Source organism: Rattus norvegicus, chromosome 1 (assembly GCF_021556685.1).
Source record: "Rattus norvegicus strain SHRSP/BbbUtx chromosome 1, alternate assembly SHRSP_T2T, whole genome shotgun sequence".
In the NCBI taxonomy this organism is placed as follows: Eukaryota; Metazoa; Chordata; class Mammalia; order Rodentia; family Muridae; genus Rattus; species Rattus norvegicus.
In genome coordinates this window covers 201,373,522-201,398,426 of record NC_141534.1, presented here as the reverse complement: position 1 = coordinate 201,398,426, position 24,905 = coordinate 201,373,522, and the positions used below count along the sequence as shown (strand labels likewise).

The window sequence follows — 24,905 nt, the reverse complement described above, 5'->3', positions numbered from 1 at the left end:
AAAGCTACAAATACCCTGGGTGTGCTCTATGAGATCCAGACTGTCTTCTTCCTTCTAGAAATTAGGTGTACTGAGCCCTCCTCCTCTGCCCCTGCAGGCAAGCTTTCATGTGTAAAGTGTCCTAAGTAGAAGACTAGCAAATTCCTTCTCATCCCAAGTGAGTGTCTCTTTATAAACTGCGACTGTTAATCTTTAATAGGCAACTAACAGTTACTATAAAACCTATGGCTAGAGGGGAAATCTAAGAGTGGAACTTGAGCCTTCCTAATAAACATCATTTCTGTACTAAATCATTTAAAAGACTTTCTAATTGTGATAAAGCAAAGGAAAAACGCAACTCTACTAGGATTACATGAGTGCCTGTCACTGAACAGAGTTGTCCTCAGCTATAATTAGTCAGAGGGACACAGTATGGAGAAAGGATCTGACCAGGTTCCACTGAAATAATGTTCTATCAGTAGTCCAGGACTGGCTTACTCATCAGACATGGCAATCTTACTTGAGGATGTCTGCTTTTGTCCAACAACTTAACACAGTTGAGAAGTAATGTTCTAATAGTTCCATAGTGCTTCTTGTTTTGATTTTTCTTCATCATCATGTTACAAGCCACCCTGAAACAAAAGCATGTTAGTTTCACTACTCACTTAGCTTCTCCTGCAGGATACAATGGAGGCTCATCCTGTATCCTTCAAATGGAATAACTGACACAAAGAAGCACCCAGTGCTGCTCCTCAATCAGCCACTATCAAAGGGCTTACACAGCAAAGCTGAACATTATTAATATAAAAGTGTGCATTTCTGTGCCCACCACACTCCAACCCCAAGTCAGCCCCACCCTAAGATATATTCTCCAACTACATAAACATGAAAAAGTATTTCAAAGTTTTAGCTTAGATAGTGAAACTATTTCCTTATCTGAAAACTTTTGTTTTTAGACAGGGTCTGGCTACATGGCCCGGGTGGGCCTGAAACTGTGATACTTCTCCCTGAGCTTCCCAGTTATCACCATATTGGACTGACATCTGAGTTCTGTGAGGACTCACTTGTATAAGAGGATAGCCACTGGCATTGTGAATGGATTCTGGTACTTGTCTTCAGTTTCTTCACACAGAGTCGTGAGGTCATAGAGCTTCACAATATCACTGCCGCTTGCTGAAAAGAGAAACAATCTACCTCATGCTACAGCCCTCACCCAAACCACTACTGTACATTCAAGCATTAACTTACCTTTAAAGAGCCAGTAGGTATGCCCTTCTTTGGTACAATTAGATTTAAGAAACGATAAAATATTCTGTGCAATGTCTTTTATAACTTTAGTAGAAAAATTAGAGTTTTCCAAATTGGGGATTTCTTCTGTCTTTATCATCTCATATTTCTGTAAAGCACAAACGAATGCAGTTCAGGAGACACTGAGGCAGCAGCAACTTACTATACAAACTAAACAGGTAAGCCCTAAGTACGGATGTATGCAGCATGTAGTTAAGCCAGTGTTTTTCAACCTTTTCCTGTTTGAAATGGCAAAGGGAGCTGAGGGCCTTCCCTTGCAAATAAAGGAGATCACTAGTGTCATTTTCTAGGAGTGACCGCAGGAAAGATGCACTGTTCCTACCAGAGCATGGACAGACCACTCTTCTCACCTGATGTTTCCAACTAGGAAGATAAATGAAGGTGGACTTTACCCATCAAGCTTAAGAAACAAACACACACACATTATTTCTGGCCTCTTTCTTTCTCCAGATACATGTGTCACTCCAGATGTTTTCCCTTGACCTGCAGAATTTTTCTATTCAGGAATGGAGCACAGTGGGTAGAAATGGCAAGAATAAGAAAAGTTGTATGGATCCTACTATTGATGGTGTGTGTGTGTGTGTGAGTGTGTGTGTATTTTTGTTTTTGTGTTGCTGAGGATAATGTTAAGAGCCTTAAGCAAGTGCTCTGCTAAAACCCAGCCAGCTATTACTACCTTTAAGGTACTTCCATATTTTTCCAGTTTGTGTTCTGTGCAAACTGCCCTAAACGGCTCTTACAATGTTTTCTGATTTAAGACTAGACATTCCTAACATCAAACATCATTCCTAATATCTCATCCTTCCACACTGTAGTCCTCAATATGGTTATCTCCTTCTCCAGCACCTCACACTGTGCTATGCTCTTCAATTTCACTTCTGTGTGGGAACGCCACAACATGTGACTTTATATAATAGAGTCTTTGGTAAGGAAACATATCAGCACCTATTCAGATCAAATGCCAACTTTTTCTCCAGCCCCAGTATCTTAGTTATGGTTTTACCTCTGTGAACAAACACCATGACCAAGACAACTCTTATAAGAACAACATTTAGCTGGGGCTGGCTTACAGGTTCAGAGTTCAGTCCATTATCATCAAGGCAGGAACATGGCAGAATCCAGGTAGGCATGGTGCAGGAGGAGCTAAGAGTTCTACATCTTCATCTGAAGTCCGCTAGCAGAATACTGACTTCCAGGCAGCCACGTGTAGGGTGTTAAAGCCCATCCTCACAGTGACACACCTACTTCAACAAAGCCACATCTAATAGTGCCACTCCCTGATCCAAGTATATACAAACCATCATATTCCACTCCCTGGTCCCCACAGGTTTGTTCAAGCATATGAGTCTATGGGGGCCATACCTAAACATAGCATAATGCAAAATGCATTTAGTCCAACTTCAAAGGTCCCCATAGTCTATAGCGCCTCAACAATGTTAAAAGTCCAAAGTTCAGTGTCTCTTCCGAGATTCATCCAATCAGTAATCCCCAAAGCAAGACAGGAAACCAGCTAAGCAAACTCCAAACTCTGCATCTCCATAAACTGTCTTCAGAGCTCCAACTCCTTTTTCATCTTTGTTAACTGCAATAAAATTCTTTCTCCTGGGCTGGTTCCATTCCCTGTTAGCAGCTTTCTTCAACAAATATCTCACAGCTCTGGTGTCTGGAACATCTTGGAGCCTTCAAGGCAACTTCAAGGTTACAGCTTCTTGTTCCAGTGCCTGGGATCCACATACGATCTTCTGGTCTCCTTCAAAAGGCTGGTGTCACTTCTCCAGCTCTGCCCTCTGTAGCACAGCTAGAGTTGCTAAGCTCAGGTTGATCCACTCCATTGCCTCTGCTGTTCTTGGTGATCATCCCATGGTACTGGCATCCCCAATACACTTGGGTCTTCTGCTGCAAATAGCCTCTCATAGGCTCTCTTCATGGTACTAAGTCTCAAATCCTTTGCATAACTCCTTCAGTCATGAGCCATAAACTACATAAACTACAACTGGGACTGTACCTTCTCCAATGGCCTTCAAACCTCAGCTGTTCTTCAAGACGCCTTCATGCCTTCAAGCCCAGTGCCACCTGGGTGACTCTTACACATTACCTAGTATAGCTGCGGCATGAGTTACAACTTTGGCTCTCTCTGGAACACAGCTTCTTTGTGCTCACAAAACACTTTCCAGAAGATTTCACCTCAGTGATGCTGGTTTTTTTCTTAATCGCCACTAATCTGGTAACTCCAGTTAACGATCATCAATTGTCCCAGTAGTCCCTTTTATTTTTCACTCTAAAGCCAGAGCCCCATGGCTGAAGCTGCCAGGTTCTGCTGCTTTTGGGGGCTGAGGCATGGTCCCCCCTTATTCTATTACCAGCATTTTGTTTTTCAACTTCCTTTCTGATTAAGCTTGGTTTTTCTGGAACTTGCTCTGTAGACTGACTATGAACTCAAGAGATCTGCCTGGCTTTGTCTCCTGTAATGCTGGGATTAAAGGCATATACCACCATGCCTGGATCTAAATTTAGCTGGGTAGGATCTTGCCCCAAAGCCCTACTCCCTTAATATGCTATCTCCTAGAATACAGGATTCAGTCCATTCTACTTCCTGGTGCCCCTTTAATAGTTAAACCACATATTTTATATTTTTTCTAAGCTTGCTACTCTTGTTCAAAATGCTTGTCAGGAGACTTTACCAGAGAACAAAGTCTATGCTGGGTGTTTCTGAGAGTTCCTTTGTCAATGCAATTAATCTGAGTCTCTTCACCTCAGGCAGACTCTTTAGACAAGGGCAAAAAGCAGCCACAATCTTCACCAAAATATCACAGAAACAGTCTCTCAATCACATGCTAAAATTCTTCTCTGAAACCTCTACATTTGATCTTAGACAAAAGGCTGAGAAGCCATCTCTGAAACCTCTAGAGTCAGGCTCAAATCACCCTCAGAAACAAAGTCTTCCTTATTCCTACTTAGGATGGCCCACTAACTCCACTGAAAGCATTCTACTGCATTCCAAATCCAAAGTCCCAAAATCCACATTCTTCCAAACAAAAGCAAGGTCAGGCCTAGCACAGCAATATCCCAGTCCCTGATACCAACTTGTGTCTTACGGTTTTACTTCTGTGAACAGACACCATGACCAAGGCGCATCTCTCTCTCTCTCTCTCTCTGTCTCTGTCTCTGTCTCTCTAAGATTTGTTCTACTTATAGGAGCACACTATTGTTGTCTTCAGACACACCAGAAGAAGGCATCAGATCCCATTACAGATGGTTGTGAGCTACCATGTCGTTGCTGGGATTTGAACTCAGGACCTCTGGAAGAGCAGACAGTGCTCTTAACTGCTGAGCCATCTCTCCAGCCTCCCCAAGGCAACTCTTCTAAGAACATTTAATTGGGGTTGGCTTACAGGGTCAGAGGTTGAGTCCATTATCATCAAGGCAGGAGCATGGCAGCATCCAGGCAGGCATAGTTCAGGAGAGGCTGAGAGTTTTACATCTTCATCTGAAGTTTGCTAGCAGAATACTGACTTCCAGGCAGCTAGGATAAGGGTCTTAAGCCCATACCCTCAGTGCCACGCTTACTCCAACAGAGCCACACCTCCTAACAGTGCCACTCCCTGGGCCAAGCATATTCAAACCATCACACACAGAATCTACCTAGCTACTGCATCTAAAGAATACTCAGTAGACACTTTTTATGACTGCATTATTCTGAAACCAATCAATGCCTCATCTCAGGGAACTGTATCATTGTCTTAGAGCTGGGACTCCCCCTGCTCTTCCTCCATGCCTATTAGTAATACTTTCCCTTTCTGCCCTCTGCCTGCTGTGAAAACCTCACTACAGCTATCTCTTAGGGTCACAGTATAAGTGGTTCTCAAGCAATGCTGAAAATTAGAATTGTGTAAAACTTCTTGAAGTTTTAAAGTTGGTTCACTGGTCCTAGAACACTGGTATTCAAATATACAGTTGTTTAAAAATCCTTAGGTGATTCTGACATTTAGCCCTGGAATAGACTTGGTGATGAAAAGCACGATCTTGCCAGATGCAATTATTGCTGTGGCATTTTTCTTAAAGCTTTGTATAGATGGAGTAGCTTTTTGAAAAACAAAGGAATGTGTCCGCTGTGCACTTATTTTGAATTAATCACCATAGGTGCTTGATATTAACATTACAGGCTTCAGGCTCTATTTATGACCTTCTCAAAAAAATTACTTATAATAAGACCCCTGAAAATCTAAAATTTGATTTAACCAACTTAACCATAAAAACACTAAAATTTCAGTTCATTCACATCTATCTCGGAGCCAAAGACACATCTTCATATTTAAAGCCTTAAAAATGTGAAATTCTCTCTGCACCATTCTACATTTGAAAAATTAGAGCCATCACCCCGTGTCTTACCTGTACAATCCCATTTACATGGAAGCACATCACAAGTTCTGGTACATTGCATATCAAGTTGTCCAACCAATAGTCAATTCCAGTCAACACATTAATTGGTTTGTTGTTATCCCTGAAAAATATACATTTCTAGTGTTATTTGGTTAAATAAATGTCCCATAATGAATCATCTTAGATGTATTTTCCCATTTAAATATCCTAGTCTTTTCTCTCTAGACAGAGACTGCCATAGATGTTTTCTAATATGAAGACCCAGACACATAGCTCAACAGTTGTGTTATGTCTAGAATCTTCTCAAAAACTTTGCATTTCTAACAGGCATTGATAAGTTCTCAGTACAAATGGAAGATTACGGTATGATGATGCGACTGTGAGCTCCTTGCATCCTAAGGAAACACTGACCATATAAATGATAATGCCCAAGTCACAACTCCCATTGGTTCACAAGCATGGAGCATTAAGAAAATGTTCACAATTGCATAAGGGGAAGGTGGTCAACCACCTCAAGCAATTAAATAAACTCTTCTATTTTCAGTAGTTGTAGCCTCAACCATAAGACAAGGCCAGTTCCACAGACATATGGTCTAGTCTTTTAATCAGGGATCAGAATGGACACCTGTTTACTGGGCTATCAGCATCTGTTTTCTCTCTTTCTGTGGCTATTCTCTTTGACAGGAGGAAGGAGAAGAAAATAGGGAAAGAGGAGAAACCAACAGTCAGAGAAGAGCTAATCAGACATTGCACTTTAAGGTGGTTTACCTGAGACGTAGGCTAACTGCTGGATATCTGCCTCCACCAAATATAGGCATGTTAGAACCAACTAGCATATGGATATCTTCAAAAGTCCACAGAATATTCCGGACAAAATCATTTTTAAGACCCTTTAATTTAAAACAGGAAAGATTATAATAACAGCAGATGGACAATTTCCCCCCATGATCCAAAGAAACACCAGGAAAGAAGAAGCAGAGACAAGGTCAATTCCCAAGAGCTGTAAGACAGAGAGATGTTTACAAAGCAATTTTGAAACCTAGTGGAAATATCCCCTATCAGTTCCAACTGAGACTAGTTTTCCAATGAGGAAGTGGTCAGGGCCAGTTGTCTCAGATGGGCACATGGAAAGCATACCTGACTGTTCTCCCCGTCATTGAACAAAGTAGTAAGGTTTTGCTCTTTGGGTGCTGAGGCCACATGCCCCACTATGCATGAGGGCTCAAGAGGCTCTCTGCCCTGTGGAAAGTGCAAGATAAGGAGTGACTGTGCTGCCAACACGGCTTACAATTGACCTATGCTTACAGAGTTATCACCCACACACAAGAACACACACCCCAATCTACCTGTATGAATTAGCCAGTACAATGCATGGTGCTCATAACTCATGGGGTATAGCTTGCTTTACCTATGATTTCCCACAACTGCTTCAAACCAATCATATTTATCTCTTAAATGAGGTAGATTTAAAGATCTTTCAAAGAATCCACTTTCATTTCTTGGTTTTGTAAGTTTGATTACCACTCTCTGGAAGTCCAGCACATCTCTACTGAACTGAAACACCTAGTACCTCCACCAGTTTAAAACAACCTTCACTTCCAGTCTGCAGCTGAGCATGGCCTGTGTGAACTCCACAGAATCCTAAACCCTAGAGACCCAGAGAAAACTTTCCAATTAGTGTGAAAACCTGCTGCCTGCCATACACCTGCTTTTAAAGATTAATGTCTATCGAACACCATTCTCCCTACCACTGTCCTAAAAACCAACCAAACAAAACTAAACAACCCAAAATCCAAATCTTTTAAATGGAATTAAATTAAATTAAAAAAATCTACCTCCTTCTCTGTATAATCCAATGTCCTCCCATCTTTTAATATTAAAACTCCTCCTTTTTTTGAGACAGGGACTCTCTTTGTACCCTATCCTTTTGTTTTCTAAATGTATCTCAGAGTCTGGAATACATTTAGAAAAATACCCATATTTTGGGTAAACACAGCATATCATGCAGTTTTGCAGCCATCAGGCAGCTGTCACCAGGAGACATTTAACTATCAATCCTCTGCCTCTGGCCTTGGGATGTGTGCACGTACATGCCTTCATGAAGCTATCTTAGTCTACTGACTTAGAGGAAGATAAAGGCTCCCCTGGAGCTGGAGTTAAAACAGCTGCCCAATGTGCGTGCTGTTATGGAACGCAGACCCTCCAGCCACTCTTCTAGCCACTGTAATGTGAGTTTTAAGAAATCCTGTTACAGATAGCACATGCAATAAAACACATAAAGTAATGATACACCTCTACTCCTTCCTCTAACCACTAAGTGACTTAAATATTATGCACCTCCCTCCTTTCAAGAGAAATCCTTGGGGAAAAAATAAACCCAAACACCTCAAATTCATTTATGTACTTTTATGGAATGTCTTCTCTAAAATTAAAACCAAGTTAGTCATTTTTTTTTTATAAAAGCAAGTTAAATGTGTTAATTTTTTACAAGTCTATTATAATGTGTAAAGACTGAACCAATCTGGCTGAATCATGTTCAGTACATGAAAATACACAGCAAGACAAAAAAAAAAAAAATTTTACCAAGCTAAAAGCTTTATTTCTTTGGGCTTATTTTAGTGTATTTTCCTAAAAATAAAAATGCCACAAATTAGCATCTACAGTGTTATTTCATCCTATGGAAGACACAGTAAGTTAAAAACAAGTAACTAGGGGCTGAAATGATGGTTAAGAACACTGGCTCTCTTCCACAGAACCCTGGTTCAATTCCCAGTGGGAACATGGCAGGTCCCAACTGTCAGTTATCTCCAGGGAATCCAATACACTTTTGTGGCCTCTGTAGGCATCAGACATGCACACGGTACTATTCAAAAATGCAGGCAAGGGGCTGGGGATTTAGCTCAGTGGTAGAGCGCTTACCTAGGAAGCGCAAGGCCCTGGGTTCGGTCCCCAGCTCCGAAAAAAAAAAAGAACCAAAAAAAAAAAAAAAATGCAGGCAAACACTCATATACGTAAGATAAAAATAAATTAAAATCTCAAAAACCAATAATGTAAATAAGAAGCCAAGAGGATGAGATAAATAAGACAATAGTCTATCCTTTCTTCACATGGGCTGGAGAGATGGCTGAGCAGTCAGGAACACATGCTGCTACTCTAGAGGACCTAGGTTCAATTCCCAGCACCCCTCATATGGCAGCTCACAACTGCCTGGAACTCTAGTTTCAGGGGATCTATCAAACCAGGCATGCGTGTGGTGCACAGATCTGTGCATACGGGCAAAACATCCATACATATAAAACAGATTTTAAATCTTCATATAATGTTAATGTGGGGCCAATTCTATTTTCCAGGGGGAACACCATCCATTTTAGAATGAACAATCTATAGGCATAACTATCACCTCAACTTGGTATGACAGGTACTTAGTACACATCTAGAGTTAAAAACACTCTCTACTGTTACGTTCAACAGTATTCAATTTAAAGAGAAAAAAAATCAGTTGACTGACTTTAAAATATTTTGTGTTATTTAATAAAAAAAAAAATGATCATTCATGTTAACTCCTGGAAATTCTACTCTGGAAAACTAAATGCACTTTTTTTTCCTCTAATTTTCAGATGAGGCTGAGAAAATACTCCTCACTCTTCATCATCTGTTTTTAAATACAGTTCTATTTTCCTGAGTTAGTTCACAGAATCTATATCCAAGGACTAACAAACCTGACTGGAAGCACTGGGATCTTCAGAAACTGACGACGGCATTTCAAAGGGAGCAGGCCAGGAAGCCCCTTCAGACTCATGTGTCTGATCAGAACTAGCTGACTCTTGTTGTTCTGCAGGAGATGGAACAGGCTGAGCAGCTCCATCACCGTTGATGCTGGTCAATCAGAAACGGAGGGAAAAGTGATCACATTTATATTACAGTCTACCCATTTGTATAAAATAGATTCTGTAACCAAATATACATCTTGACTGCAAGAAACAAAGTAAAATAAGTGCTAAGAAAGGAAAACTTGAATTGCTAATTTTACCCTATTCAAGTTGTTTGTAAATTTTAGGACAGAATCTGATCTTTCTTAAGATTAAAATAAACAGTAGTCAAATACCTGTAGTACAAGAACTTGGAAAGAATAGCCTTCTGATACCAGTGCTCCTTGCTTTTCTTTTTCCTCTGCCACTTCTGATCAATCAGTCTTTGATAGAACTCTTTCAACCATGTCCAATCACCAGTCTGAATAACATGAGACATTACTGAACAAATATGCAGACATGTAATGAGTATCGAACACAGTATGTTGAAGGCTCAGCCCACAGTCAATGGTGTTTGTAAGATATGGAGGAACCTCTAGGAGGTAGAGCTTAGTGGAAAGACGTTAAGGCACTGGAGGTGTGCCCTTGAGGGTACACTGGGTTCCTGGTCCCTTCTTAGTCTCTTTGCTTTTTGGTCACCATGAGGGAAGCAGAATCTCACCCTAGCAGGTCAAAGCAGTTGTGCTAATAGGGTAGAACTTCTGAACCTACAGCAGAATAACCCTCACGTCCCTCATGTTCTCCTTGCTGTTTCATCACTGTGATATGATACCAATTCTTACTCATCCAATGCTCTCATCTAAAAGGGGATATTCTTTAATTTTTACGGACTGTTTCATAAGCATGCACCTACAGAACACTTTCATTTTTTTGCACCCAATTCATACCTCTTCTAAGAAGCTCCTACCTTTCTCTTCTAAGCCAGGCCTCCAGAGGAAATCCTTTCCTATAGTACCTTCCTAGCTGACTGAGGTAGGCCCTACTTTTGCACTTTATTCAAAGTATCTATGTAGGTCTCAACAATCAAACTGAACTAAGGAGCAAGGGCCGTGACTTGTTCATTGTCACACCCCAAGATCTGCCAAAGTGCATGAACACACACAATACACCGTTGTTTTCCAAGGAAAAACTATCTTTATTATGAATTTAATCTCCTGTACCTTATTTCCGTTATCAAGCCATCGGAGAAGTTAGGACTGGTGGGCAAGTCTATCATCCCAACTACCTGGAGGCTGAAGCAGGTGAATTACAAGTTTAAGACCTGGGTGAACTACAAATTGAGTTGGAGGCCAGCCTGGGCAATTAGTAAAACCCTGTCTGGGGAGAGAGAGGTGTTTGTAGGTATAGCTCAGTGGCAGAACGCTTGTCTATCATAAATGAAGTCCTAGGTTCAAACAAAAACAACCCTGTGTAGGAATATTTTTTAAAAGGTAGTATAGACAGGCAGGACCATCAACTACTTGTTGGCAGCCATGGAGGTAAGTGTAAACATGAAGTACGCCTAGAGAAGTCAAAACTGTCCTTGCCACCTGGAGGAAAACATCTGTTGACTAACAGCTCGAGAAGCTAGAAATCTACTAATGTAATCAGTTATACTCATAGGAATAGCTCGTTAACACTGTTTACATTTTGGCAAGCCATGTTTCCAGAATATGTCTGTAACAGACATTAAAAGATTTTTCAAAAATCCAATTAGTTCCTTTAATTTCAGATTTAACAACCTTTAAAAAAAAAAATGACTGCATCCTTTTCTTATAAGACAGAATCCTGGTTTTAAAAATCAATAAAAAAAAGGTGGTGGTGGTGGTGGCACTGGAGAGATAGCTCAGTTGTTCAGAGCACTGACTGATCTTCCAGAGGACCTGGGTTTAGTTCCCTGTACCTATGTGCAGGCTCACAAATATCTTTGGGCTCCAACACCCTCTTCTGGCCTCCATGGGTACTAGGCATGCATGTGGTTCAGATGTAGACATTATCCACCTAAAACTGTTCTCTCTTTCTTTTAAAAAAAAAAAAGTGGCCCCTCTCTATATATAGTCCCAGCTATCCTGGAACTCTCTACATATACCAGGCTGGCCTTGAACTCAGAGATTCACACTTGCTTCTGTCTCCTAAGCCTGAGGTTGGTTACACACCATCAACCATGACCAGATGTTTTTTCTTTAATAAAGCTTTTCACGATTTTAAATCTTTGATGAAACACTTCATTTCTTTAGTGCTGAAGCACTCAGCTACAATTCCAATTTGGCATTTAAGTGTAAATATGAATTATGTAGGTGTGCATGTGTATTTGATGCCCAGGCGTGCAGGTTTGTTGGGTCTTGTTTTTTGCCATTCTCCACCCAGTTCCTGCTAAGCTAGCATGCACCAACAATCCTATCCCCAGCTTCCCACAGTAATGGGGTTATAGGCCTGCATGACTAGACTATACTCTGCTTTTTATACTCAGGTCGTCCTAATGCTTGCCCACCAAGTGCTCTTAGCCCTACTTTGGCATTTTCTTAAAACAAAATCATACTTTCATAGCTCCTTAAGTGGTAAGAAAAGTGCTTTTGTAAATGATTTTTGCACAAATTAATTACCTGAGATGACCTCATAAAGAGTTCTTGAATATCCAGTTCATCTAATAAGAGGGTCCTTCCTATGCGGTGGACAGCCATGCTTACATGAGACTTGCTGTAGGGAATCTTCAGGAGCTTTTTTATGTTCTTAAAAAAAATTTAGGAAGGCCCCATTAGTATAACCCAGAATTTTACAGATTTTAACTTCACTCAATTTGAGGCTTAATAAGCCTTATTTCTTTAAGGTTACATAAACTAGACTTTTCATAAGAATAATCTTATGGAAGACAGCTTTAAACTCTGAGTTATACTGTCAATGTAAGTGCAGCCCAACACTTTTACACTAGGATTCCTTTTTATAGGAATGAAGGCACGGTTGTACTCGTCAAGGATCAATAGCTACTAGAATATAATTTTTAATTCTCAATTGGTAATATATACAGAATAACTCCTAACATATTATGTTTCAATTATTACTGTTAAAATACAACCAACAGTATTCATATTTTTTTTTATCATTCCCACTGTTTTGGAATCGTGCTCTCCTCTTAAAGGAGATAAAAAGCATTTTTAAAACAAACATAGGCGTTAAATAATCACATAACTTCACCTTATTGCACTGCTGATAACAGGACTGTAAAACAAAACATGGTTTAACACCCCTCCCCACCTGCCGCAGCCCAGCACTGCATATCCCCAAAGTCACACTGAATAACACTCACTTCCGAGTCAGAGACAACATCCACATCATTTCCCACCGAGTCAATGAAGTCATATGCCATGCCGAAACTATGGAAAGAAGACGCCACAGGTAGAAAGGTGAGCAGAGTATAAAGTTACACTGCTTTTAGGGCATGCATGGCTACATCTCCCACTTGGAAATCAAGATGCATATTGCCATCTGGCTGCCTACTTCTCATTCCTTCTTAGGTGCACATAAAATAAGGCTCATCTTAAAAATGCATCTTCAACTTTGTGAAACAGTAAGAACTGTGAAAAGGATTAGTGTAAACCCTTAACCTCTCTGATGTAAAAGAGTTCAAGCTTTTATTTTTACATAAGAAAAACAAAATGAGAAAAGATATAATTAACATAGACATACACATAAATATATATATAAACATATAAAGATATAACATCAATAATAAAATTATATCTAAAATCAACTAAGCTATAAAGAGAAGATGAAAAACTGGGAAGGAAGCACCTAACTCATTTCAAGTTACAATGAGGTTCCTCCATGCAATCTATAATCTTGAAAAACAACTGATGTCACCATTTCCCCATCAGTAGGTGGCACATATGTTTGTATGATTTTCTATTTGCTATGGGTAACTAGGTTAACCTTGATTCCTCATGTGCAAACAGTTAATAGTGTCTATCTTAAAAGTTGTGAAAAATACAGGAGGAAAACAATCTAGCACGGTATTTATATAGTCAACATAACTACTGAAACCAACTCACCACATTTAATATAATTAAGCCATTTTTAAAATAGAAGAATTATATGGTCATTTTCAGACTTTTCACAGTATCAAAAATGTTACAAACAACTTGTAAACAGGTATTACCTTTTGTGGCATCAGGATAATCTCTAAACTACTAGCTCACAGGGTATTAATGTATTTGTGGCTCTTTTTATGTAAGTTATATGAAAATGTTTGAAGTCTCATTCAGGGAAAGAGGAAAAAAAGTTAATGGCCTACAAGAACACAGACACAGTATAAGACTCTCAAATACTCTCAACTTTAAAAACCACCAATAGAATTTCCAGTGTGAGTCAAGGGTGTAGGTTACCCAGCATGTGGGGTCTTAAATGTCAAACTTGTTAAAATACTCCATCATCATTTAATAAACACCCCAAAGTAGTGGCTTAAGTCTTGCTCCTCACATGCCACCCCCCTATTTGCATACAGCAAAGGCCAAAACAGTTGATTAGCATGTACACATGTTCTAGTGACATGCTGAAGATGTGAAGAAAGCATGTAACTCCGGTATCTTACGGTGCCACGGACTTAATGACAACCATATTCTCTTATTACAAATATCTGAGCAAGTTAATGCGCATCTCAAACTGAACTGCAAAGCAGTTTTAAGAGCTTCAAGCAGGGGTTGAGAGGGAGGGAAAGAAACTCTAGTGATTAAAATTTACCTCGAAAACGGCTTGCTTTTCTTACTATTGCCAAGAATGGTAGTTCCTGCCGGCCCTAGTTTGGCACTCTCTCGTAACCAGTTGGCAGGTGGGAGTTTCAAGTCTGTTTTTTCTTCGAGACGTGCAAATGCTGTTCGAGGAGGGGCAGAAGAGTATTTCACCACAGCTCGGCTTTTCACTTCATTGCCTCCAAGAAATAAGGCTGACCCCTAATTAACGTAAGGAAGGAAGTTGTAATGAACACTGCCAGGAATGAAGCAAGAACCCACCAAATCAGGATTTGCAAGGAGCCTCCGCTGCCCGTCAGCTCTCACACTTCGTAAACAAGCTTAAATTGTGCTCACCTAGCTATAGTTCTTGTAACTTAAAAATGAAAAGGATCAACCTGCTTTTTAAAAGTCTGGCCACAGTAGTTGCAAACACCTGCTTCCAGCACCGTGGAGGCAGACAGACAAGGGACAGTGCAAGGTCTAAGGCCAGCTTGACTGGTCTGCATAACCAGTTCCACATCAGCCATGACGCAACCCACTATGATCAGTCATATAAAATGTAGAATCAGAAACCAAGTGTGCTTAATTGTGTCCTGTTAACTGCATGCAAACCGAGCAAGACTTCTGTACGGTTCTAATAGAATATTTTAATGTACAAAGTCATTTGTAGGAAGAGATTGGCTCGTGTTATTTTATCAAACATACAGCGACTGGTCTGTAAGCTCATCCTAACACATTCTAAATCGGCTCCATAGCCTACACTACATACTCTCGAGCACGCTCAAAGTCGGGACTCAGTATTCGAATCTTCTTCGAGAACCTTTTTAGGCTTTGCAAATTAGGAATTAGGTCAGTCAAGGTTTCGGAGAGGACCCCCCCGGCACTGTCCCTCTTTCCTCTGCCTTCGGAGGGCTGTGGCACATTCTAGAGCCCGTCAATTAGCCCCAAGTGGGATGTCAGGTGTGTTATGCACTGCAATCAAGCACCTGTACACCCGACGACAGGCACGCCTGGCGATACCGTCTGTACAAGAGGTGCCAAGGAAGCGTGGAGGAAAGTTCCAGAAGCTACGCGATGTCCCTCCTAGGCTCGCAAACCCCGAAATCCGGTCGCGCTCCGCCGATGACTCTCACCTGTGCAGAAGGCTCCTCGGATTCCGTCTGGGATAGGAGGCTGAGCCCTCCTCGGGTGGCCGCCCCTGATGGAGAAGCCTCGGCTCCTGCTTCCTTGGGGTCCCCCATCATTTCCGACCCTGGGGAGGAGACCAGACGCGCGAGACCTGGAGTCGGCGACAGGAACGCGGGCCCAGAGCCGCAGGAGAACCTCAGAGCGAGAGACTCGGACGCTCTGCGCCTCGCACTTCCGGCGGCTGACGGGAAGGGATCTAGGTAACGCGATCAAATCTCGCGAGATTTACCCAAAGGTCCAGCCCGTCCTCCGGCTGTAGCTCCTCCTTCGCGGTCGGGGCTGGAGCTGCCGCACGCCGGCGCCTGTCACACCAATGGGGCAGCCACTTCTCGCGATACACGACTCCCGGGCTCCTCCCTCTCGCTCGTGGCCGGTCTTTGTTGGCAAACAGTTATTAGGACTTGAGTCAAAGTCGGGGTGGTTGCGGTGGGGAGGTGCGGTCTCACGTAGTCGCGTAATCAAAGCCAGTGGCGTCAAGGCTCTCACAGGCGGTCGCTCTCGGGGCTTCTCCGAGTTCCACACGCGTGGGGACCCTCTGTGGGTCTTAGCACCTTCAGATCCATGGGTCTGGAGGGCCAAGAGCTGGCGTTTCTCCCTGAAGCCGCTCCAGTGCTCTGAACAGCAAGGAGAGAAAATTCATCAGTCTATTTAATAACTTTCTAGGCAGCGCCCTATGCAGCCCTAGCTGGCCTCGAACTCGCTGTGTGGCGAAGAGTGACCTTCTACTTCGTAATCTGCCTCCCGCTCCCGAATGTCTGGGTTTATACCTGCCTGAGGATGGAACCCGGGGCTTCGTGTAGGCTAGGCAAGCACTCGGAGCTACATTTCCACTCTGCACCTAATAACAGACAGAGTGTGCCACATTCCTCATAAAAACATATTTTTGAGGTAAAGGGTTTTGTTTTATGACGGATATTAGGTTTGGGAGGAAATTTTTATGTTTGAGCGTTTTGACAGCGTATGTGCATGCAGTGCCCGCAGAAGCCAGAAGAGGGCGTCAGATCCCGTGGAACTGGACTTACAGGCAGTTGGGAACTGTGGGCTGCGGGTGCTGAGCTCTAAACTGGGGGTCCTCTGCAAGAGCAGAGAGAGCTTCTAATTGCTGAACCACCTCTCCAGCCCTGAGGTATTACGTTTTTAGTCTTAAGTGTTTTGGCCTTTGCCAAGTTATAATTTTTTCTTAGGCTCTGAAAACCCAGTAAGTGCAACTTTAGGATTCCTTGGAGAAAACAGATGAGGTCTGCAAATTGTTTCAAAGTAAAACAAGACATTTTTGTGAATTAATTTTGGGTGTATATTCTTGCAGATATTTTACTTTAAAGCATGTCTTGTGACTTTTTTTAAAAGCTACTTTGTATTTTACAGCCAGTTTTTGTTTGTGTCTTTTATTTCTTTTGCCACTTTGGTAGTTTATCACATTAGAGGTTAGCACTCATCAGGTAAAAGCTCCTGTCAAACAAACCTGATGACCTGAGGTCCATGTCATCCCCGGAACCCTTTGTAGAATAAACTGACTCTGGAAAGCTCGCCTCTGGCCATCACATGTCCTGTGGCATGAACACACAGGCACACACAAAATAATATAGAGATCTGAATAAAACTTATGTACTAACACAAAAAGATTAAACTTCTTTGAGTACTTAAAAGTAAACCCTGTACATCCATTAACTCACTTTACAAGAATATTTTTAAAAATCTAGATTGCACATGATTATGTTAAATGATAGTCAAATCTTTAAGAAGTAATATGATCCCAATTTTAAAACCTGTCTGTTTCTGAAGTGGAAATTTCTGGTCGTTTTTGTATCTCTAAATGCACAGGATCTATGTAAGAAAGAAATGATTCTACATTTAGCCTTTAATGTTTTTCTATAATATAACATTTTTAATAATTAATTTTATTAACACTTTTACAAATAAAAGTTAGGTCTAATAATCTTACGGTTTTGTCATTTATTATATAACTATCAGTAAGAATTTACTGAGGTAGTAGTGAGTTTTTTCTTCAAGACTCAAATATTGCACATATTTTCTTGAGATGTTTAACATTTGGACCCTTTTTAATGGTGCTCAGTAGGAAAATGTGTTACTAATATCCTACAAAAAGGCAGAAATGAATGAAGCAGAACTGAGAACTTGGTATACGGAAAAAGAGGCTGACAACACCTAGGGGCTCATGGGAGTCCAGGGGCTCAACCAAGGCAATCAGGCCTCCCAGGACTTTGGGAGGGAGGCCTGGCCAGGGGCTAGGTTTCTGGAAGCCACACACAGGCAGGGACTAATTTAGCTGGGAGCGGAGAGTGATCCCTGAGGCCTGGAGAAACCAGGCACATCTGGGTTACATAAAGTTTATACATTCCTCCAGCTCTAAGAGCTTTCCCCCCATAATCAAACACATGCTGTAGGCTTTTAAAAGTTATCATCACTGCCTCTAATGTAAGTGATTGAAATCCAATGTTGTGAGGAAACAGGTCACTCCTCCCATAATTCAAACGTTAAGACAAGAATGTATGCTCTTTTTCATACTGTGCCAGACTTTGCCTGACGTATGTCCCCTTGGGATGGTCTTTGTCACCCATGCATCCCCGGACAGTCACGTCAGCTTTGGGCTCTTGCGTTTCCTGACTCAGTGCCTCATGGCCTCTTTACTTAGAATACACATGTTGAATGGATGACTGACTTACTGAGTGCACTGCACCATTGGTGCTCTTCTGCTTAGAATACCCTTTCTCGAGTTACCTAGCTTATTCCTGCTCTTCTTGTAGATTCATCGCAGGTCACTCTAATAAGTCCTTCTGACACCCCTCCCCCACTTTCTCTACACACACACACACACACACACACACACACACACACACACCCTTTACTCCCTTATGCTTCTACAGCCTTATCCTGTATTTGTCACACACAAGAAGAAGATGTTTGTATCTGCCTCCCTTGCCGTCCTCTCTGATCACCTCTGTTTTACCAACAGCAGGCTCTGCACCTGCCGACAGAGCTGTTTAAGCCTCTAGGCAATGCAGGGAAAATTGACTTGTGCTGTCGGGTTTCAAAAATGCTTTCAAAATGTTGGAACACAAAAGCAATGTTGTTCACGCAAAAATATTTTAATACTCAAAATCCAGGCTAAAAATGTCTTACAAAGTAGCCCCAATGTAGTGTAGCACCAGTGCCGTCAGTTATTGAAGTCAGTATTGAAGCACAGTTTGTACCGCGCTGAAACAGTTTGTAAGCTAGAGCTTCTTAGTTTGCAAAATTCCCCTCAGCATGCAGGAGTCTCCTGGGGAAATAAATGCTAGCCAGTAATAAACTCATTTAGTTGCCAGGTGTGGTAACACTTTTAATCCCAGCACTCTAGAAGCAGAGGCAGGCAGACCTCTGAGTTTAATACCAGCCGCCGGTATATAGTGATTTCTTGGTTGGCCAGAGATACACACAGTGAGACCCAGTAGTTTTAAAAAAATGTATTTAGTTATTTGTAACACTCGGTAATTTTATATTGTTTTGGGGAAAAAAACAATTCTATGTACCTTCAAATGTATCCCATTAAACACTAGGTTTCCTTTTTTTAGATTTATTTTTATGTGTGTTAATGTTTTATGTGTGTGTATGTATGTATGTATGTATGTATGCATACCATGTGCATGCCTGGCGTTCCGAGAGGATAGAAGTGGGTGTCACATCTCCTGGAACTGCAGTTACAAATGGCTGTGGTTAGTCATGTGGTTGCTGAGAACTGAACCTAAGTCTATCTTAAGAGAGGCAAGTGCTCTTATCACTGAGCCATCTCTCCAGACCCCCACTGAACACGAGACACTGTTTAGATAGTATAAGTTTGCTACCCACTTTTAAAAGATTGTTTTATATATTTGAGTATACTGTTGCTGTCTTCAGACACACCAGAAGAGGGCATCAGATCCCACTACAGATGGTTGTGAGGCACCATGTGTAGAACATGTGAAGAACAGTCGGTGCTCTTAACCACTGAGCCATCTTTTTTCCAGTCCCCCAGAGAAGTCTTACAGAAAAGGCAACACTAAATTATTTTGGAAGTAAACGTTTTAGCTTTTCATTGTTTTCTTTTTTTTAAAGACTGATAGTTTATTCATTTATTTTGGAAGATAACCTTTTATCCTGACACCTGCTGCTATTTCAAGACTCACCCTCACCTGCTATCCCAGGATAGTCACCCTCAGTCCTCACTGTTACTCTTATGCACCAACCTCAGGACAGCCTAGGGTGGCTTCTGAGGACCACTTTCCCTAGGCCCTTCTTCCTTCAGTCTGAGGCTCCAGGCCCTTGAGGTTCTCTGTGGTTCTCAGTCTCTTCATCAGCATTCCATCATCAAAACCCATCCATAGTAACCCTACAGATCCTTGATCCCTTCAAATCAAAGGTCCGTTGCCATGACGCCCCCACTGCCTGCAGGATGCTCTTGTAATTGGAGGAACTGACTCATGCTTGTCCAATATTTTCTCACATAGAATCAGGAATCCTCTATAAAACCTTTATAGAAAGAGAACTACATGAAGGTGGGAGTGGTTGGTACTGTTGGGCCTGATGGGGAAATTCAGTGCACTTGGGATTGCTCTGCAACTTTTTTTGAGACTGTTTACACTCGGTAACGTTCAGAACGTGGGCCTCAGCTTACCTGGGGTCTTACAGGTGGCCGACCTCACTCTCTGCTTGTTGAACACGAGAAGCCATGAGCTTCTGACTCGTGACTGTGGTTGAAGCTGGAAGTTGGGTTTGAGATGATCAGAACCCACCTCCTCCTCCTTTAAAGAGAGTGGCATGGTCCAGAAAGACAAACAGAATTGCACCGTTGAAAGGCGTGCAGTCTTCACTAGAAGCAAAGTTGGGCAAGTGTTCAGACCTACTACTCAGGTGTCTTTATAAAGGTTACACTGCTACTGTAGGCCGGTAGAGTTTCATTGTTTTTTGTTGCTTCTTAGGGTTTCCTTACACAGCCTACGCTAGTTTCATAATAGCTGGCTAACACAGCAGACTCTCGAACCACTGTCAGTTTTGAAATCAATATCTCTGGGTTAACCCAAGAACTCTACATTTTTAGTCAGATTGCTAATTCTAGAACACATTGGCCTATAAACCACAATTTAGGACATCGACCTCCAGAGGCAGTTCCTAGGTTGCAGGAAGAACCATACATCCTAAAAAGAAGAAATATGGCAAATGTGTGTCCTTCCTTGGTCAGTGGCTTACCAGCCAATGACACTCCATATTCAATGAAAACAGTGCTTATCGCTTATGAGGGCTGGTTGCTCAGCAACCAATAATAGAGTAAGTCAAAGCTAAATTTCAGATGAACACTGAAAACACTTGTAGTGTGAGAGTATACCAAACATGTACTGTAAGTATAGCCCATGCAGTGTTTGAGTTTTACTAGTCCATGTCATCTGTATCCGGGACCCAGACTGTTAGTCCTGAAAGCCTTTGGTCAGTGACAAACACTCCTGTTGTTTGCTTTGTTTTAGCAACAACAACCAAGATCACAGGACCAGCTGTTGCATTCCTGAGGTAGGGAAGAACAAGGCTTTCCTCAAGGCAGGACATTGATTTTCAGTGACCACTACACTGCTTGTCACAAGTGAAGGCTGTCAGATGGCAAGGTTAAACTCAATGACAAAATCAGGCTTCTCAGGGACCTTCTTTGCACGTGTGTAATGGGGTAAAGAATGACCTTGAAGCAGCTCATATTCCACACAGAGGTGACAGGTCCTCAGTGACAAACCACTAATGAGAGTTGTCTAGCTTGAAAGTGGGTTTCCCCTTTCTTGCCCCAGAATGTTCCACGTTTTCTCATTTAGTCGGCGATAACGAGTAGCTGTCATTAGGAAGCTACCTAGAGAAAGTTTCCCCAACAGACTTCACCTGTCCAGTCAAGATAAAGGGGATGCTCAAGCAACGATTGGTTTTCAAAAGAATTTCAACCTACCGAGGGACCACTTCTGAAGCCAGACGTTTGGAAATCCTTGCAACGTTCTCTGACTATGTTACTCAAAATAAGCCCACGGCTTATTAAAGCTCGGTCTGACTGGGGGGCTTTCTGAGTGAGTGAAATACTTGCTACACAAGTGTGAGGACCTGAGTTTAGAGACACAGAGCCCACATAAAAGCCAGGCAGCTAAGCTACTTTGCCTGTAATCCCACTGCATAAGAAGAAGAGACGGAATCCTTCGAGTAAGCTACCTAGTGAGAGTAGGCAAGATGTCAAACTCCCAGTGCAGCAAGAGACCCTGAGCCGGTGTGTAAGGTAAAGAGCAATCAAGGAAGACACATGATTGTTGCTTGGGACCATCTACATGTAGGCACACATGTACACATGTACATTCACACATGCATCCACATGTATGCCAACAGGCACATATCACACACACTTGCATAAGTGGGAAAAGAAAAGAAAAAAGAGCTCAAACTGCATCCTTAGTGACAGTGGGCGTTCTCAGCACAGAGTAGTTCTGGCTTAGGTAGTCTGGATGCTAAGGGAAGAGGATTCACTCAGTCGAGGAGGCAGCCGGTCCATGTACCCCTCTGTTACACTGTCCGCATTGGGAAAAATTATTCATACTTTAATGTGTCCTTTGATACTATTAGTTGACCAATTCAGGTCACCTAGGTTAATCTCCTTGTCAGCTGTCAACCCACCTGCTTACCTCATTTCTACTTGCAAGATCCTCTCTTCAGAGCCAGCTAACCAGCCAGCAGGTCTTTTACCCCCTCCTGTTACTCATCCTGGTTTTAAGTTTGTTCTATGACAACAGTCTGGCAGCCTTTCTTCTTGATGTATGACAAAACACATTGCATGTGAAACAAGCGACTAATTTAGACCTCGGTCCCGTGTGACTGATCCATGAGAAGGGCCGCTGGCTTCCAAAGGATATGGAAACAAAGGCAGCCAAGCCTCAGTTGAAAACTTCGTGTGGTTTGCGGCTACAACAGAAAGTGCAGACTGATACAGTAAGGTCTGGGGCCATCGAATTATGTTTAAGACAGATCAAATGGGTCAGCCATCTAAAATCATTTGAAAATAAACAACTGGGCCTGGAGAGATGAGTCACCTGGTATGTGAACATGAGGACCTAGGTTCTGGGCTCAGTACCTCCATAAAAAGTCAGGCTGGGCATGTGCTCAATTTGAACCACAGTGTTGAGGAGGGCAAAGACAGGAGGGAGGATCAAGGGCTCAGTGGCCATCAAGCTAGCTCAGGACTTGATGAAAGAGCTTGTCTCAAAGGAATAAGGCAGAAAATGGCAGAACCGGGCACCCACCATTCTTCTTTGTCCTCTGCATGCATGCATAGACTCACATTCTCATGTGTACATACACGCATAAATATAGTACACACACACACACACACACACACACACACACACGCACACGCACACACACCACAAATGTTTAATGATGGATGATTTTAAAAGTTTGTAAGCTAATGTTTTTGTAAAGATTATTCTATTGATTTGGGATTTTAAAGACATGGTATCGTATAGCCCAGACTGGCCTCAAACTTTCTAGATAGCCAAGGATTACCTTGAATTCCTGATCCCCTTGCATCTGCCTGCCATGTACTGGATTTATAGGAATGCATCATCATCATGCCTGGCTTTGGAAAGACTATTTTAAATGCAATTAAATGCTATCTTTAAGTCAAGAACAATTAGCAAGTTAATGAGGTATACTTTGCTTCACACTTTAATTTGACAAGAGTAGACAATTTTGAAGCACAATAAAAGACTGGATGCACAAGTCACTGATGTAATGGCAAGATGGCTTTGGTCACAACTGCCTGATGCCTTATTTATGAACTGATAATTATTTAATTTGTCTTCTGAAATTAATAACACTTAAGCAGAGCATTTGGAAACCTTCTCCCCCTAATCCCCCGCATTGGAAGGAGTTTGTTTCCTAGACTTCCATGAACTTGGATTCTTTTTTTTCCGGCAAGCTCTCAGCATGGGCTTTCAGAATACAGACAAATGTTTGTAAGGGCAAGCTGTCTCCACTAGCTCGCTCTCTTTTTCTCTGTTCTCTCTCTCTCTCTCTCTCTCTCTCTCTCTCTCTCTCTCTCTCTCTGTGTGTGTGTGTGTCTGTCTGTCTGTCTGTCTCTGTCTCTGTCCTTGTCTCTCTCTGTTTATGTTTCTGCCTGTCTCTGTCTCTTTTTCTGCCTCTGTCTCTCAGGGTTGGGGTGGAGAATGATTGTGTATACATGTGGAGCCTGGAGGAGGACATTGGGTGTCCTGTTCTGTCATTCTCTGCCTTATTCTCTTGAGACAGAGTCTCCCAGTGAATCTGGGGTTAGGCTGGCATCTAGTAAACTCAGTGGTCCTTCTTCCCCTGCCCCCAGCATGGCTGGAGCTTCAAGTATATGCAGCCACACCCAGCTAGCTCTGCATGCTTGAGGTTTGAACACTGGTCCTTAGGCTTGAACAGCAAGCGCTCCTGCCCTTCAGAGAGAGAGAGAGAGAGAGAGAGAGAGAGAGAGAGAGAGAGAGAGAGAGAACTCTAAATGTAATTTCTTTCTTGTTTCTTTGCTTGTAGCTGGTCTTTGCCACTTTATGGGTTCTTTGTTCCCCCACCAAGTTTCACCCCTAGCACTGGATAGGAAAGAAAGAAGGATCAAGGGGGAGAGAGAGATAGAGATCCCTGAATCTGGTTTCTTTCTTCTTGTTTCTTCTTTGTGCATGACTTTACTAACCAACCCCACCGAACGAGCAACAACCAACACTTCTCAGGGACCTCTGAAAAGTTCTCAGAATTCCAAACGTCACACAATCGCAGAAATCAGGCAGCTGGCAAAGCCGTGCCTCTGCTAGAGCACAAGGCAAATCACAGTCAGCTGCCGCAGACAGTACCAAGCAGCCCCATATCCCTACACTGGGATTAAAATGAAAACATAATATTTCTGTGTTTTTTTTTAAAGAAACCAAAATTCCAGAATTCTTACTACAGAGGAGTGTTCTTAGAGTATTTGAATTTTAGCCTCCAAGCCTGATCAATACGCAAAACGAATCCTGGGAATGGTTTCAAAGTCACTAACATCTGCTCTCCAAGCGTATCGGTGGCTGAAACCCAAAAGCAGTTATTTACACAGCACATAGATGAATAAGAAAAAAATTGCCCAGTGAACCACCGGATGAGTGTGCCAGTCAGCCATGCTGTGACACTTCCCCTCCTTCCCAGTTAAGGGTGAGGCTTTCCAGACCTGACTGAATCCTTTAGCTGTTAGATATTTACAAGGAAGCATCTAACAGGGCAGGGGAGCACAGCAACAGAATGACCACAGCCTGGGCCTCCACAGCCTGGGCCTCCTCTCTAGCTGTATCACAACATCATCTGATTATCTTCCCTCAGGCACTGAAGAGATGTGGTTTCTGTTCTCAGGGTCATACAGTCTGAGGACCCCACTGACAAGACCCATTGCTTATGAACGCCATGCAGGATGGCAGCCGCTGCCTACTCTGTGGGTGTTATCCACATATGACAGTTTCTTACATATTTATTTACATTTTTCTCTCTC

At 42.2% G+C, this 24,905-nt stretch overlaps 1 protein-coding gene across 7 annotated transcripts in view; it reads right to left on the bottom strand.

The window, feature by feature from the left end:
* Edrf1 (erythroid differentiation regulatory factor 1) overlaps positions 1–16,210 on the bottom strand; it is a 37,659-nt gene extending 21,449 nt beyond the window's left edge. For 2 of the 7 annotated variants that reach the window (XR_015626458.1, XM_087561053.1), the window contains exons 1-12: positions 15,313–15,543; positions 14,190–14,398; positions 12,760–12,826; positions 12,059–12,184; positions 9,773–9,897; positions 9,387–9,543; positions 6,805–6,906; positions 6,436–6,557; positions 5,677–5,788; positions 1,228–1,375; positions 1,044–1,152; positions 500–611 (exon numbers count right to left, since the gene is read on the bottom strand). Coding sequence is in view for 5 of the 7 variants with exons in the window: in XM_087561053.1 (XP_087417179.1) it covers positions 500–611; positions 1,044–1,152; positions 1,228–1,375; positions 5,677–5,788; positions 6,436–6,557; positions 6,805–6,906; positions 9,387–9,543; positions 9,773–9,897; positions 12,059–12,184; positions 12,760–12,826; positions 14,190–14,398; positions 15,313–15,423 (1,500 nt within the window). In the remaining 2 variants the exon portion in view is untranslated. 7 annotated transcript variants of the gene reach the window in all.
* Positions 16,211–24,905: the final 8,695 nt, after the last annotated feature.